Below are 14,793 nucleotides of genomic sequence, written 5' to 3'. Positions count from 1 at the left end.
CCCATGTTTTATGAGCTGAAATAAAAGATCCCAGAAAATATTCCATACGAACAAAAAGCTAATTTCTCTCAGATTTTGTGCACACATTAGTTTACATCCCTGTAGTGAGCATTTCTCCTTTGCCAAGATAATCCATCCACCTGACAGGTGTGGCATATCAAGAAGCTGATTAAACAGCATGAATATTACACAGGTGCACCTTGTGCTGGCGACAATAAAAGGCCACTCTAAAATGTGCAGTTTTGTCACACAACACAATGCCACAGATGTCTCAAGTTTTGAGGGAGCATGCAATTGGCATGCTGACTGCAGGAATGTCCATCAGAGCTGTTGCCAGATAATTTAATGTTCATTTCTCTACCAGAAGCTGCCTCCAACGTCGTTTTAGATAATTTGGCAGGGCGTCTAACTGGCCTCACAACCGCAGACCACGTGAATGGCGTCGTGTGGGCGAGCGGTTTGCTGATATGAACGTTGTGAACAGAGTGCCCCATGGTGGGGGTGGGGTTATGGTATGGGCAGGCATAAGCTATGGACAACGAACACAATTGCATTTTATCGATGGCAATTTGAATGCACAGAGATACTGTGACGAGATCCGGAGACCATTGTCGTGCCATTCATCTGCCGCCATCACCTCATGTTTCAGCATGATAATGCATGGCCCCATGTCGCAAGGATCTGTACACAATTCCTGGAAGCTGAAAATGTACCAGTTCTTCCATGGCCTGCATACTCACCAGGCATGTCACCCAATGAGCACGTTTGGGATGCTCTGGATCGATGTGTACAACTGCATGTTCCAGTTCCCGCCAATATCCAGCAACTACGCACAGTCATTGAAGACGAGTGGGAAAACATTCCAAAAGCCACAATCAACAGCCTGATCAACTCTATGCGAAGGAGATGTGTCGCGCTGCGTGAGGCAAATGGTGGTCACACCAGATACTGACTGGTTATCTGATCCACAACCCTACTTAAAAAAAAAAAAAGTATCTGTGAACAAAGGATTCATATCTGTATTCCCAGTCATGTGAAATCCATAGATATTAGGGCCTAATTTATTTATTTCAACTGACTGTAACTCAGTAAAATCTTTGAAATTGTTGCGTTTATATTTTTGTTCAGTATAGATTTTATAAGTACATGTTATTTTCATATTGTACTATTATTGCTTTAAATGCATAAAATTGTGAAATGAAACGCACCATAAAAGGAGTAATTAGAAACACCAGTGGTGGCACTCTAAACCAATGTATGATGTAATTTCCTTTCCTGACAGGATGTGACAGACCTGTTTGGGACCGACCTGCCTGTGGAAGGAGGGAAAGGGGGAGAGTTTGCATGGCGCGATGGCCCTCTCCTGGCTGGACTGAAGGCTGGGCACTGGATTGTCCTGGATGAGGTATGGACTCACCAGTTAATAGACATGTCAACTTGAGAGGGAATTTACGTTGTTTTAGGTTACATCAATTCTTGAGTGGGACTCCCAGAATAGAATAAAGCTATAGGAGAAAGTAAAATGTTGATTTTGTATGACACAATTCTTGGATAATGACACACGTCTATTTTTCTCTACTCCTGTGTAGTTGAACCTGGCCTCTCAGTCCGTGCTGGAGGGGTTAAACGCCTGCTTTGACCACCGTGCTGAGATCTACATCCCAGAGCTGGGCATGAGCTTCCAGGTGCAACACGAGAAGACAAAGATCTTCGGCTGCCAGAACCCCTTCACTCAAGGAGGGGGGCGCAAGGGCCTGCCCAAATCCTTCCTCAACAGATTCACTCAGGTAAGCAATAAAGAGCTAGCCAAGTATTTTAGATATATTATGTATTGATATGTTGAATAAATAGTATGGTTGAATATGTATTTTAGTCTTTTTGTGAAATTGTATTGTAATTTCGACTGTTTTCTCAGGTGTTTGTGGATCAGCTGACCAGTGAGGACATGGAATTCATAGGAGACTCCATCTTCCCGAACATTGACAATCAGATCATCTCTAAAATGGTGCAGTTCAACAATCGGGTAGGTAGAGGAGTCCTTTTACAGTGGCTCCCAGGTGATCTCTTTCAGAGCAACCAGTTGTAAAAAGACTTGATAGGTTTTCTTGCTCTATGACCATTGACTATTGGAAAGATTACATATGTGTCCAAATTTGACCCCGCTGTTCCAGCCAAGGACAATGGCCACCAGCCTGTATAGAAGCAGCCGATGTTCATCACATTTATCGCCATTAGTGCATGGCAAAGTGACCAGAAACACTGTGGGGGGGGTCACCGCAGTCACTCTGGTTTATTTTGGGGACTTTTAGGTGTTAGAACCCCCCAATTTCAGTGTTGGCCACCATATTTAGTCACCTAGTCCTTTTTTGCCCAGCCACAAACATTGCTTACCACTGTTCCCCTAAAAAAAGACTGTGAAAAGAACAATTCATAAAGTTGTATTCTATTCGATTTTGTCAGCTGGTCCTTGATGTATCTGTGGAGAGGAAGTGGGGTCAGAGAGGAGGCCCCTGGGAGTTCAACCTGCGCGACATGTTCCGCTGGTGTCAGCTGATGCAAACTGACCAATCACCAGGGTTCTTCAACCCGGGTCAGCATGTGGGGTTGGTGTACGCTGACAGGATGAGGACCGAGGCAGACAAGGCCCAGGTATGTAGACTACAACTCCTGGACATATGTACTACCTTTACTCGGTGGGTTTGTGTTCGAACTTCCTGTTTATCTCATGACGTGTTTTGTCTTCAGGTGCTATCTGTGTTCAGGAAGGTGTTTGGGGAGGACTTTGAGCCTTACACCGGATCAAGACAATTCCACATCACTCCACTCAATCTGCAGGTCAGTCATGTTGCGAACTCCATCCAATTTTAGGTTGAAAGATATTATCAAGTAATGTTTTGAATGAATCATATGTACCTGCTGTACATGGTGTCATTCAGAGCTAGCCCTACTCCTCTCTCCCTGTCATCCAGGTGGGCTTCTCTGTCCTCCAGCGTAGCGGTGGAGCCCCCGTGGCCCTGGACCCCCCTCTGTCTATCACCCACCAGGCACTGCGGCCCCTGGAGTCCCTGATGAAGTGTGTGGAGATGGGCTGGATGGCGGTGCTGGTGGGCCCCACGGCCAGCGGGAAGACCAGCCTGGTGCGCCTCCTGGCCCTGCTCACCGGACACCGCCTCCGGGTCATGGCCATGAACAGCGCCATGGACACCACCGAGCTGCTGGGAGGGTTCGAACAGGTAACCAGTCCATTCTAGTCTCAGAGTCTCAAAGAGAGACCAAGCTGGGAACTAAATATAGTAATCAAATCAAATCAAATTGTATTGGTCACATGCGCCGAATACAACAGGTGCAGACATTACAGGGAAATGCTTACTTACAGCCCTTAACCAACAGTGCATTTATTTTTAACAAAAAAAGTAAAAATAAAACAACAAAAAAAGTGTTGAGAAAAAAAAGAGCAGAAATAAAATAAAATAACAGTAGGGAGGCTATATATACAGGGGGGTACTGGTGCAGAGTCAATCAGCGGGGGCACCGGCTAGTTGAGGTAGTTGAAGTAATATGTACATGTGGGTAGAGTTAAAGTGACTATGCATAAATAATTAACAGAGTAGCAGCAGCGTAAAAGGATGGGGTGGGGGGGCAGTGCAAATAGTCCGGGTAGCCATGATTAGCTGTTCAGGAGTCATATGGCTTGGGGGTAGAAGCTGTTGAGAAGTCTTTTGGACCTAGACTTGGCACTCCGGTACCGCTTGCCGTGCGGTAGCAGAGAGAACAGTCTATGACTAGGGTGGCTGGAGTCTTTGACAATTTTGAGGGCCTTCCTCTGACACCGCCTGGTATAGAGGTCCTGGATTAAAAGCTGGTTTGGTCTGTTTCCCAGGTGGACATTGTGCGGCCATGGCAGCAGGTACTGGAGAACGTGGACTACATCGTTGCCATGGTAACGCGACGAGGCCTGATGTCATTGGACGGGGCAGGGGTCCAGGACACAGAGTTCCTGCTGAAGACCTGGAGCCTGTTCTGTCGCTGGCTGAAGGAGGAGGGCCTGGAGAGAACTGGGGGGACGGTGACCTCCGAAGCCCTCAACAAACTGGAGGTCATCATCCTCCTGCTGCAGAAGCTCAACACCAAACTCAAGGTGTTCACAGGTAATGTCAGGAACAGGCAGCAACCTGAGGGTGTAGCTCTCTCTGGAACAGACTAACACTTGAATCATAGTGATGGTGTATGAGTAGGTGATTTATGGAATGTTTGAAGTTAAGTTTTTGGTGCTAATGGGTCATTCTACACAGGCGCTGTGAGCAAACTAACCATTATATTTTGCTCACAGCGCGTGTCATTGCGAGAGGAAAATGTTTCCCTATATCTTCATGTGATAAAATCTGAATGAATAGTATAAACCCCATGTATTGTGTCCCTCACCAACCCTTCCTCCAGACATGTCCAAGCTGCAGATGGACTTCACCCTGCTGAAGGAGCGTCTGGCCCAGCTGCAGGATGGCTGGAGTAACGGAGGCTTTGAGTGGCTGGACGGCATGCTGGTCCAGGCCCTGCAGGCTGGGGATTGGCTGCTCATGGACAATGTCAACTTCTGCAGGTGAGGAAAGCAGCCAATAGCAGGACCTGCATCTTAAATGATCACAATATAGCTAATTATACCATGTCACTAAAGATAGATGTGGACCTTGTGTAAGGCTGGATGGCACCAGAGTGTGTTGCAGATGGTAAATGTATGGTTAATGGGTGTTGTGTTTCTGTTTGTGTTAAGCCCCTCTGTGTTGGATCGTCTGAATGCCCTGCTGGAGCCCGGTGGGTGTCTGACCATCAACGAACGTGGGGTCATCGACGGAACCACCCCATCCATCACCCCACACCCCAACTTCAGGTACAATACAAAGGGTTACACACACACACCAACTCTATTTCGACAGCCCAGTCTCAACTCATCATCTCACCTGTCTCTAGGTTGTTCCTGACCATGGACCCAGTTCATGGAGAGATCTCCAGAGCCATGCGGAACCGTGGGGTGGAGATCTACATCCCAGGGGAACACGAGGGGGTCTGTTGGGACACTCTGGACCTGAAGACTGTTCTCCACACCGCTGGGGTGACTGGAGACTGTGTGTGTGACCTGCTGATTGAAATACACACTGACATCAAAGCTACCATCTGGGGTGAGCGCTGAGGGAAATCTCTCCAAAAGACATAGGATTTCAGTTGGACATTAGCTGTGGTTTGCATGTCCCTTGTTTCTTCAGATAAAACAGAGGTATCCATAGAATGACTCCTCCAGAATGAATCTCTTATCTCGTCCTTTCTCTCTGTCCATCCAGATTCCCCTGCATCATGTGTCTCCTCCCTGCTCCACGCTGCAGCCCTGCTGTCCTGCCAGCTGCAGAGAGGGGTGGACCTGCCCAGTGCCCTGCAGCACGCCTGTGGGGAGGCCTACTCCCTCTGCCAGCGCACCACCGCCATCCAACGGGTACCAACCAACACCACCTTGTCTATTATAGAACATCCTCTATAACTCCCACTGCTATAACCTCAACCAGCCTGATGTAATATACCCTGCCCACCAGCCTATATCTATACAGTGATATCTCACAGTCCAAGACCGTAGTTATGTTCATATTATATTATGTTCATAGTAGATTCATTTAAGTCGATAATAAAGAATGGAGTTTTACATGTGGTTCCAGCAAGCCCAGGAGGTGATTGAGCGCCACCTGTCCATCCTGGACACAGAGGACTGGGGCAGCGGACTGCTGTGTGCGGGGGTGTGGCCCGACGGCTTCCCCTCAGCCCTGCTCTCCACCGAAGACTCCTGCTTCTCCTCGGTCCTCCGCGACGGACAGGTCCTCTCCTTCTGCCTCAACACCCTCAGCATGCAGGGCAAGAGGTGAGACTCATAGATCACAGATTGGGCATGGGAGTTTTTCCTGATCATGTGACCAGACCTGGGAAAAACGGGTTATAACTAGGACCCAGAGTTGTACCCAGTCTTATTGTAGCTATAATGTTAACGTTTAGCTTAACTTGTGTCTGTGTGTGTGACCAGGAGCCGTCCCCTGAGCCTGAGTGACCTCCAGAGGGCACTGCAGAGCGGGGCAGCGCTGCACGAGGGCCTGGTGTTCTCCGGTGGTGTCGTGGACCTGGAGGAGGACGGTGACACCCTGCGCTTGCTGCCCACCGCTGTCAGGCTGCTCACCGAGAGGGCCTCGCACTCTGACTGGATGCTCCGCACCGCCTGGCTCTCCAGCCTAGCCAAGAGCTACAAACACGCCCCTGGTACGGAGCTCACTCACTGCCCTTCCTTTGGCGTTTTATCCTTTTTGGAGCTTTGTTGCTCCCTACCAGGGCCATGTATTTGGTGTATGTTACTGTTTATGTCAAGGGACTGCTCTGTGGTCAGTGGAGCTGTGTTGCTGTCTGTGTATGTGGTGCGTGTTTCTCTTAAGGACTGCTCTGAGATCCGTTTGTTGTTACAGAGGTGGCGCTGGTGCAGCTGGAGGCAGGGAACAGAGCTCTGAAGGCCATGTTCAGCAGCAAGCTGACTGTGAAGGGAAAGTGCCTCACTGAGCTGCTGCAACCACACAGCACAGGTAGGCTAAACTAACCACTGTCACTAAACTATTTTCCAACACCCTCTCCAGCTCATTTACAAATGTATATCATATCATAACTCAAACAATCACTTTTCACAAGTTTAAAAATGGACATTAATGTTAATGTCTGTGTTAGATGACTACAGGATTCTGGTGGACATGCGTTGGAACAAGCAGTACCTGGACATTCTGGCCAACACGTGTAACTTTGAGGACGAGGAGAGGTACATGGAGTTCATGGAGGCTCTCAATGCAGTGGCCAACAGGTATGTGTCTGTGTGTGTCCCATATGGCACCGTATTCCCTATATAGTGCACTTCTTTTGACCTGGGCCTATAGGGTTCAGGTCAAAAGTAGTGCCCTCAATAGGGAACCATTTGGGATATAGCCTCTGTCTGATAGTCTGGCTGTTTAGTAACTGGGGTTACATGGTGGCTGTGGTTGTCGAGTAAGCTGGGTGTGATGTGTGTCTTTACAGGATCATACTGTTGATGGACAGAGAGGAGAGGGCTGCGGTGGGGAGCTGTGCTATCAAGACATCCGCACACAACAGTTCTTTGAGGCTGGCCACTGCTTTCTCCAAAGGTACATACTGTTGCAGTGCTGCATCCGTACAGCTCGACTTGGTGACTGTGCAGTACACCACGTTTAACAAAACCCAGTGGAAGTCCTTGCTGAAATATAAAGGTTAATGCTGTTATAATGTTGCCGTATGTTTTTTTTACCATTAAAGGGACGGTGGACATTGGTCATCTGCCCCACCCAGTGCTGATGCACCTGCGCTCCTTCTTTGACCTGTGGGACACCTTCACACTGCAGGCTGTGCAGACTGGACAGCCCTACATATCTGACCACCTCATGTTCGAGGTTTGTCTACTTGACTGTCATAATACCGTAGGAGTCATTGTAATTCCATTTTAGTTTAGGTCTCTCATTCAGTAACCGTCATCAACCTGGGCTTAAATTCTGTTTGTGTGTGTGTCCACCACAGAATGAAATAGAACAATAGTAATAAATATTATCTATGGTCACAGATCCTGCAGCTGCTGCAGTGGAGAGACCGGTTCTGGCAGGTGTGTAACTCTCTGCCTGCCGACTCCCAGGGAGTGTCGGTCCTCTCGCTACACTGGCAGTGGGTGCAGAAACACCTCATCCTCCGGCTGCCACAGCTACTACTGGGAGATGGCACCCATGAGTGAGTAACACCTTCCTTTTTACCCAGGAAGAAGTATTACAATCTTCCAATAGACCTTCTGGACAGTAGAATCAATGAAATTGACTTGACTTTATTGTAAAAGTGGTTTTGGTTGCGTCCCAAATTGCACCCAATTCCCTACATAGAGTCCTATGGGCCCTGGTCTAAAGTAGTGCACTATATAAAGGAAAATAGTTCAATTTGGGACACAGACTTTGTGTTTTCTACCCGGAAATGTAATGATAGCAACCCTGTGTTATTGTACTGTTCCAGTGGTCAGCAGGAGCTCCAGACGGTGTCAGCTGCCATCCAGACTGTCCTGTCCACCTCTGTCACCGTGGCTACCGCCCTGAAGGGCATCCAGAAAATATTGGGGAAACCCCTTCCATTCAAGGTAGAGAGAGAGAAAGAGACAGAGAGAGAGAGCATTCAACACACTATCAGAAACACCCACCTATACTGTAAACTCTCCAATCAGTTATTGGCATAACCTAGCCTTGATTTCCAGGCTTCCTCATGTTTAAGACTTGAGAGTATAGTAATACAATACTAATATTAACCCGTCTGCCTCATCGCTATCTCCCATAGCTGGAGTCTGTAGCCGAGTGTGCATCCAGGCTGAGGGTCCTGAGCAGGGCCCTGGACGTGGGCGACTTGAGGCTGGACAACACGGCCTCCCTGTGGAGACAGGAGCTGGTCCGCCTGCAGGGAGCCGCTCTGGGCCTGGACACCAAGGAAAGACTGCTAGAAGCCTGGGGCCTGGTCCTGCTGGCCAACAACCAGCTAGAGCCCCAGAACTCAGGTAACCTGGTGCTACATACTAAAGTGGTGCGTGTGTCTCTGTCGGTCTGTTACGGTCATCCCTCTCTAATTATTCATTTTTCAATTCTATCCTGATCCCAGGTGTCCTAGAGAGGCTAGTGTCGTGCGTGCAGCAGCAGCAGGGTCACATGACCTCATGCGGCCTACTGGAGGTGCGCTCCTCTATGCATGACGAGGGGGAGCAGGAAAACAGTGCCCCTCCCTGTAGGGAGGTGTTACAGCAGCTCAGCCGCAGGGCCCAGCTCTGGCCTCTCATGGAGGAGCTGGCCGTACTCAACCAGCTCAGGCTCAGCACCGACCTGCTGCAGCTGGCTCTCACACAGGGGTAAGAGACGGCCACAGAGGGTCAATGGAGGAAATAAATTCATGAAGTATGGAGGATTATCTTGCTTTATTGAATTAGATTTTGAATCTAGTGCTTCAAATGTATCAAATTCAAAATGGTCTATCCAATTTCCATTAGACAGAAAAGTATCTTTGGCACATTAAAAACATCACACAAAAGCACCAATAATTACATACAAAATATTAACAACACAACATGTTTGTATGTTGTGTCATGTAGTTGTATGGATGACTAACTACTGTGGTCTTTTCTCCACAGTGACAGGGAGTCCGAGGACAGCCTGCGTCGCGAGGTCTCCCAACACCTGCGCTTCTGTCTCCAGTCCACCCCCATGAACGTCAGCCAGCTCCAGCCTCTCTGGTTCCTCCTCAGCAGTGACCGGGTCAGTGGTTCAACCAGTTTACCCTCAGTATAATTGATTGATTTGATTAATTGATAGTTATTGTCCTTCAAGAGGACGATCCTGTATCTGTGCCTCAAACATAAAGCAGAAGATCCAGTTTTGTGTCATGTAGGCCAGTGGTTTTTGAACCATGGCACACCTTGATGGGCTAAAAGATTCTGCAGCACACCTAAAATGTCCCTATTAATTTATTTAGTGGCAATGACTTGCATCTCATATAAATATTTAGGTAAAATAGTTTTGAACAATTAGGGCTAAAGACCGTGGTTTTCTGCATTGTAAAGGAGCAACCACGGACACAAAGCCATGCTCCATTTGTTTCTATGGCAGAGGATGTGGTACAGCTAAGAATAATCAGACTTGCCTGTGTTAATGGTTCTCACAGGCGAAGTAAAATTATACAAATGAATTTGCTTGTGATGCGCACCCCTTAAATGATACAAATTTAACAACAACAGCCTGAGCGCACCGGACTTGAAACGATACAGATGTAACCATGTGCCATTCAATGTATTATTATTTTTTTACATTTTACATTTTAAGTAATTTAGCAGACGCTCTTATCCAGAGCGACTTACAGGAGGGTTAAGTGCCTTGCTCAAGGGCACATCGACAGATTTTTCACCTAGTCGGCTCGGGGATTAGAACCAGCGACCTTTCGGTTACTGGCACAACGCTCTTAACCACTAAGCTACCTGCCGCCCCGGCATTATTATCTGAGTGGACCTGGTGCTCCCAAGTCAAAAGTCCATGTGCATTCCACAGGTCATGTTTATAAGTGAGTGTTCCAAAAAATAATAAAAATTAGGAAATGTTTCGCGGCACACCTGAGAGTTCCTCAAGGCACCCCAGTGTGCTGCAGTGATGTAGGCTGCGTTCACACAAGCAGCCCAATTCTGATATTTTTTTCACTAATTGGTCTTTTGACCAATCAGATCAGCTCCAAAAAAGATCTGATGTGAAAAGATCTGATGTGATTGGTTATAAGACCAATTAGTGGAGAAAATATCAGAATTGGGCTGCCTGTGTAAACGCAACTGTATTGACTTGACTGTAGTGCCTGCATTTCCCCTCCCAGCCTGCGGAGGAGCTGCAGTTTGTGTGGTGTGATCTGCTATCGGAGGCCCTGGCGGCCCTGTGGAGCAGCAGTGTGACCTCTGACCCCGAGCGCTGGCTGAAGTGGGACCCCCTGTGTTCCGAGAACCAGATGACATCATTCAAGTCACCTCTGTCACCTGAAAACATGGTAGGTTAGGTAGCTACCGTAACATCTAGGCAATGAGAGAGGCTCACAGCTTGCCAAAAAGCTCAATTTATGTTGTCTATGGAGATATGCATCAGGATTTTGGATCAATTCACATCACTGAAATGAATTTCCTGCTATTCCGTCAGTTATTTATTGATTTGAATTTAAGTGTTCCAACTAAGTCATTCTAACTGAGGAGTTCACTCACTCTCCCTGTGTCACCTCCAGGGTCCTGGCATGCTGAGCAAAGCAGTGTGGTCCAGGTGCATGTTGGGGGTTCTTAGCAGCAGCGAGACGGGGGGTCGGTGGGACCCCACGGGGACATCCCTCCTCTCCTCGTCCCGGGTCACCCTGGGGGAGTGGAGGGAGCGGACCCAACAGCTCCAAGACGTCACCGCAATGCTGTGGGACAACATGGCTATCCCTGCCTTGGCTGAGTTCAGGTACGCTCACTGGAGAATGATTCAATGGAGATGTTACCTCAAGCTTACGGAGAGGAATCACTATACACAACATACAGAACGCTGGCACTATAATTAGGGAAATAGACCTTGCCCTACCTATATACAATGACAGAATGATGCACATAATGTATGATTTGGGGGCTTGTACTGTATATAGGGCAGCTATTCATTTCCATTTGGTATGACTGTTTTCACTTTGTAGCTTTAGTACTCAGTCTCCCCCTCTCGCTCTCTCTCTCTCGGTCCTCTCAGGGGTACTGACCTACGGCTGCAGGGCGTGGTTCTGCGCAGGCAGCTACAGTCCATATCAGAGCTGCTGCCTCCAGGGCTGCAGGAGAGCTACACAGAGACCTGTGAGAGCCTGGTGGAGGACCAGGACCCTCTGGTGGCCGCCCAGGAGGTCCAGACCACCCTCACAGACATCCTGCCCCCCAACCTGCTCCCCGAAGGCCTGCTGGACGCCCTACTCACCTGCCTGCAGCAGTTTGTCCAGAACAGGGTCCAGGGCTCCATCCGCGTCCAAGGCTTCAGCCAGCTGGTCCGCTCCGGGGTCTTCTGGGTCAACATGGGCCTGCTGCAGATCAAGACCTGGACCCCACAGACCATCTTCGATCCGGCCGTGAAGAGAGCCTACAAGCTGGACTACGCCCAGGAGGAGGTGAGCCACTGTCAATGCTACAGTCTCTTTATCTCAGTAACACTGTATGTTAGTAGAGGAGACAGACTGTTGATATCTCCTATCTTTTTAACGTTGGAGTAGAGTGCCATTCTCTTCCCCTATATGTGAAGTTGAGGGTGCCTCTGCCTCTCTTTCCCAGCTGGCTTTGCTGCAGGAGGAGTGGAGAGGACGCAGTCTGTCCTCTCAGCTGCTGACCGGAGCTGAGCTGGAGGAGAGCAGCACCACCGACGGCTTCCAGCATCCTCGCATCAGGTGAACAACCATACACAATAACAGAAGAACTGACTGTGTCTGACCTAAAACACCATGACAATGTATTATGTATTGTCTACAGTTGTTGATCAGATAGTTCTGGTTGACTGGTTTTTGCCAGATAGGGTCTTTCTAAACATCATTGTCTCTGTGATGTTTCTGCAGGTACCTGTGGATCCGTATGCAGCAGGTGAAGGAGCAGATAGCAGAGCTCTCCAGGAAGCAGGCCTGCAGGCCCAACGAGCCCCAGTACGGCAGGCTCTTCCAGGAGCTGCAGCACTACCTCTGCAGCATCGGCCAGCCGGCCTCCATAGATGACCTGCTCTCCCACCTGCTGAAGGCACTCCAGGGGAGCGGCCCCAAATCCAGGTCGGGGACTCAGGGCCTGCTGAAGGAGGAGGCCGTGTGGCAGGCCTCGCAGCACCGCTTCGCCCAGAGGCTGGCGGAGGAGTACCCGCTGTACCCTGACGTGGTGGGGCCCCTGAGGACTGCCATCCTCCAGCTGAGGCATGGTATGAGACTGGTGGCATCCCAGGTGGCCTCCTCCCTCACCCCCATTCCAGGCCTGCCCAAGCTGGTGTCCTGCCTGCTGGCCTTCCCCTCTGTGTCCCACAGCATGCCTTCCTACCTGGCCAGGGCAGACTACCTGTGCTCCAGGGGGTGTATGGATGTTCTGAGGGGCCTAGGGAAGCTCTTACCCCAGCAGGACCTGGATCACGTGGTCCCAGAGCCAGGGACGTTACTCCTGAACGCTCTGCTGTACCTGCAGTGTCACGCCCTCTCCACGGGTCAGCTCAGCCAGGACACACTCAAACTCTTCAGACACATCTGTCAGGTGAGTGTCACAAGTTCTGATTGGATAACATTGGATGTCAACTTTTTGATTTGGTGTTTGTGGTCTGATCCTATTGATCGAGAGGTGGACCAACCAGTGTTCATGTTTGTCGTGTGATATGTCCAGGCTCTGGTGAACGAGTGGGACGAGCAGGAGAGGCGTGCTCGGGAGAAAGAGCAGCTAGAAGCCAGTCTGTACCGCCACCGCAGCAGACTCCACGGAACAGGTCTGAGTGAGGACGAGCAAGAGGAGAGAGACTTCAGACGCTGCTTCCCCCAGTTCAACAAGGTACTGTACAGTACAGTCTTTTCAGGGCTAGCCAATGTAATCTCTCTTTGATTTATCACATTTTACTATCACCTAGCTGACTTTGCAAACATGACTCACCTGCCTCTCTTTATTTCTCTCTGTCTGTCTCACTCTTCTCTCTCGCTCTCTTTTACTTTCTCTTTCTACTTAGGACTTTGCTGACATCACCACCCAGCCCAGTCTTGAGGGACCAGCAGACAGAGGAGAGCCAGAGGAGGAGGAAGTGACAGAGGATCCCAGCGAGGCTGGCTTCCTGTCTCCAGCCTGTATGAACACTGTGGTACAGGTGCATCAGCGCCTCTGTCTGGGCTACACCCAATCACTGTGGTACCAGACCAGCGCTCCAGCCAATCACAGCAGCGATCACATCCGAGCTCTGGTCTCCTCCTATCAGACCACAGCCCCTGTGATGTCTCACTTCTACCATCTCATGGGTGAGTAGTACACTTAGTCATGTCTGTATTCATATCTATACAATTACACAACATCTGAAAATGAGATGTGTTGGGACTTTTTAAGCCCTACCGACAGTATGATATTATATGATGTAACTTTAATCCTGCTCTTGTCTTTAGGATATTTCCATAACTCTACTGTTGGCTGTGTTAAGACATTATGACTTTGTCTAAAACCGTTTGTCTCTCTTGTGATCCCTCAGATTCTGAGATGGACCAGCAGCTGACAGGCACCCAGCTGCTTCTCAGCACCCTGCTCCAAAACACTGTCCAGGGGACCCCAGGCCCCGAGAGCCTGACCCTCCAACCAGACGGGCCCTATGACTTCTACCAGCAGCCCAACATGAGTGAGGCCCGCCTGTGTCTGCCTGTCCTGGAGCAGATGGCCCTGGCCATCGGACAGAGGCTGGAGGAGTGGCCCGAGCACCCCGCCCTAGTCCAGGTGAGAACCATGCAGAGTGGACCCTTCATCCAGTGCCAGGTCGTGTTTAGTGTTGCTGAGTCTGCCTGTCTCTCTGTTCCAGTTGACGGTGGTGATGGAGAGGATCATGGCCTTCAGTCTGGCCAGCCCACTGGCCAAGTTCCTCAACGGCCTGGAGATCCTGCTCAGTAAAGCCCAGGTGAGTCCTGCTGCTGCTCTCCCTGTGCTGTCGTGACAATGACCATAGGAGTTGGCAAGACGGTACAAACTGATCTGGGACCAGGCTAGCTCTCCTAGGGATGAGTACCAAATGGCACCCTATTTCCTTTATAGTGCACTAGTTGGGCCCTGGTCAAAAGTAGAAGCGTTATAAAGGCATTGTGGTGCCATTTGGGACGCAGCCCATGTTTTCCATCCATGGCCTTAACTCTGTTTAACCCCCTTTTCCCTCCTCAGGACTGGGAGAACAACGCCAGCCGCAAGGTCTCTCTGAGGAGGGAGCTGGAGCCTGTCACTAACCTCATCATCCAGTGGCGCAAGCTGGAGCTCAAGTAAGGAACAGAAACTGCAGGCAGGGTTATTATCCTGGTTATGATACTATTGTGCATTTCAATGCAATATACCTTTTTATAATGTAATATAATTTCAGATTATAGTTATTGTAGTGTAGACAATTGGTTACCAACTAGCATGCATTATGAGGGACACTATGGGATAAAATGGGTCTGGTTTCCCGATAGAGTTTGTTAATAAGTCCTTGG

At 49.3% G+C, this 14,793-nt stretch overlaps 1 protein-coding gene across 1 annotated transcript in view; it reads left to right on the top strand.

The window, feature by feature from the left end:
- The window catches only part of LOC121552245 (midasin), a 54,550-nt gene that overhangs the window by 24,508 nt on the left and 15,249 nt on the right, over positions 1-14,793 (top strand). Inside the window, exons 37-68 of the mRNA XM_041865009.2 lie at positions 1,283-1,405; positions 1,590-1,787; positions 1,916-2,023; positions 2,461-2,649; positions 2,746-2,835; positions 2,970-3,233; positions 3,881-4,148; positions 4,438-4,597; positions 4,769-4,885; positions 4,966-5,174; positions 5,334-5,482; positions 5,700-5,899; positions 6,059-6,288; positions 6,489-6,602; positions 6,742-6,871; positions 7,084-7,190; positions 7,339-7,472; positions 7,640-7,800; positions 8,074-8,194; positions 8,389-8,602; positions 8,704-8,947; positions 9,227-9,350; positions 10,450-10,617; positions 10,846-11,060; positions 11,334-11,739; positions 11,900-12,012; positions 12,178-12,847; positions 12,974-13,135; positions 13,308-13,590; positions 13,815-14,053; positions 14,136-14,231; positions 14,489-14,583. Of these exons, the coding sequence (XP_041720943.2) occupies positions 1,283-1,405; positions 1,590-1,787; positions 1,916-2,023; positions 2,461-2,649; positions 2,746-2,835; positions 2,970-3,233; positions 3,881-4,148; positions 4,438-4,597; positions 4,769-4,885; positions 4,966-5,174; positions 5,334-5,482; positions 5,700-5,899; positions 6,059-6,288; positions 6,489-6,602; positions 6,742-6,871; positions 7,084-7,190; positions 7,339-7,472; positions 7,640-7,800; positions 8,074-8,194; positions 8,389-8,602; positions 8,704-8,947; positions 9,227-9,350; positions 10,450-10,617; positions 10,846-11,060; positions 11,334-11,739; positions 11,900-12,012; positions 12,178-12,847; positions 12,974-13,135; positions 13,308-13,590; positions 13,815-14,053; positions 14,136-14,231; positions 14,489-14,583 (6,101 nt within the window). The remainder of the gene's footprint in view (positions 1-1,282; positions 1,406-1,589; positions 1,788-1,915; positions 2,024-2,460; positions 2,650-2,745; positions 2,836-2,969; positions 3,234-3,880; positions 4,149-4,437; positions 4,598-4,768; positions 4,886-4,965; positions 5,175-5,333; positions 5,483-5,699; positions 5,900-6,058; positions 6,289-6,488; positions 6,603-6,741; positions 6,872-7,083; positions 7,191-7,338; positions 7,473-7,639; positions 7,801-8,073; positions 8,195-8,388; positions 8,603-8,703; positions 8,948-9,226; positions 9,351-10,449; positions 10,618-10,845; positions 11,061-11,333; positions 11,740-11,899; positions 12,013-12,177; positions 12,848-12,973; positions 13,136-13,307; positions 13,591-13,814; positions 14,054-14,135; positions 14,232-14,488; positions 14,584-14,793) is intronic.

The sequence above is a fragment of the Coregonus clupeaformis genome, chromosome 36, assembly GCF_020615455.1.
Source record: "Coregonus clupeaformis isolate EN_2021a chromosome 36, ASM2061545v1, whole genome shotgun sequence".
Classification (NCBI taxonomy): Eukaryota; Metazoa; Chordata; class Actinopteri; order Salmoniformes; family Salmonidae; genus Coregonus; species Coregonus clupeaformis.
Note: the sequence above shows the minus strand (reverse complement) of the source record. Positions and strands in the feature narration are given on the sequence as shown.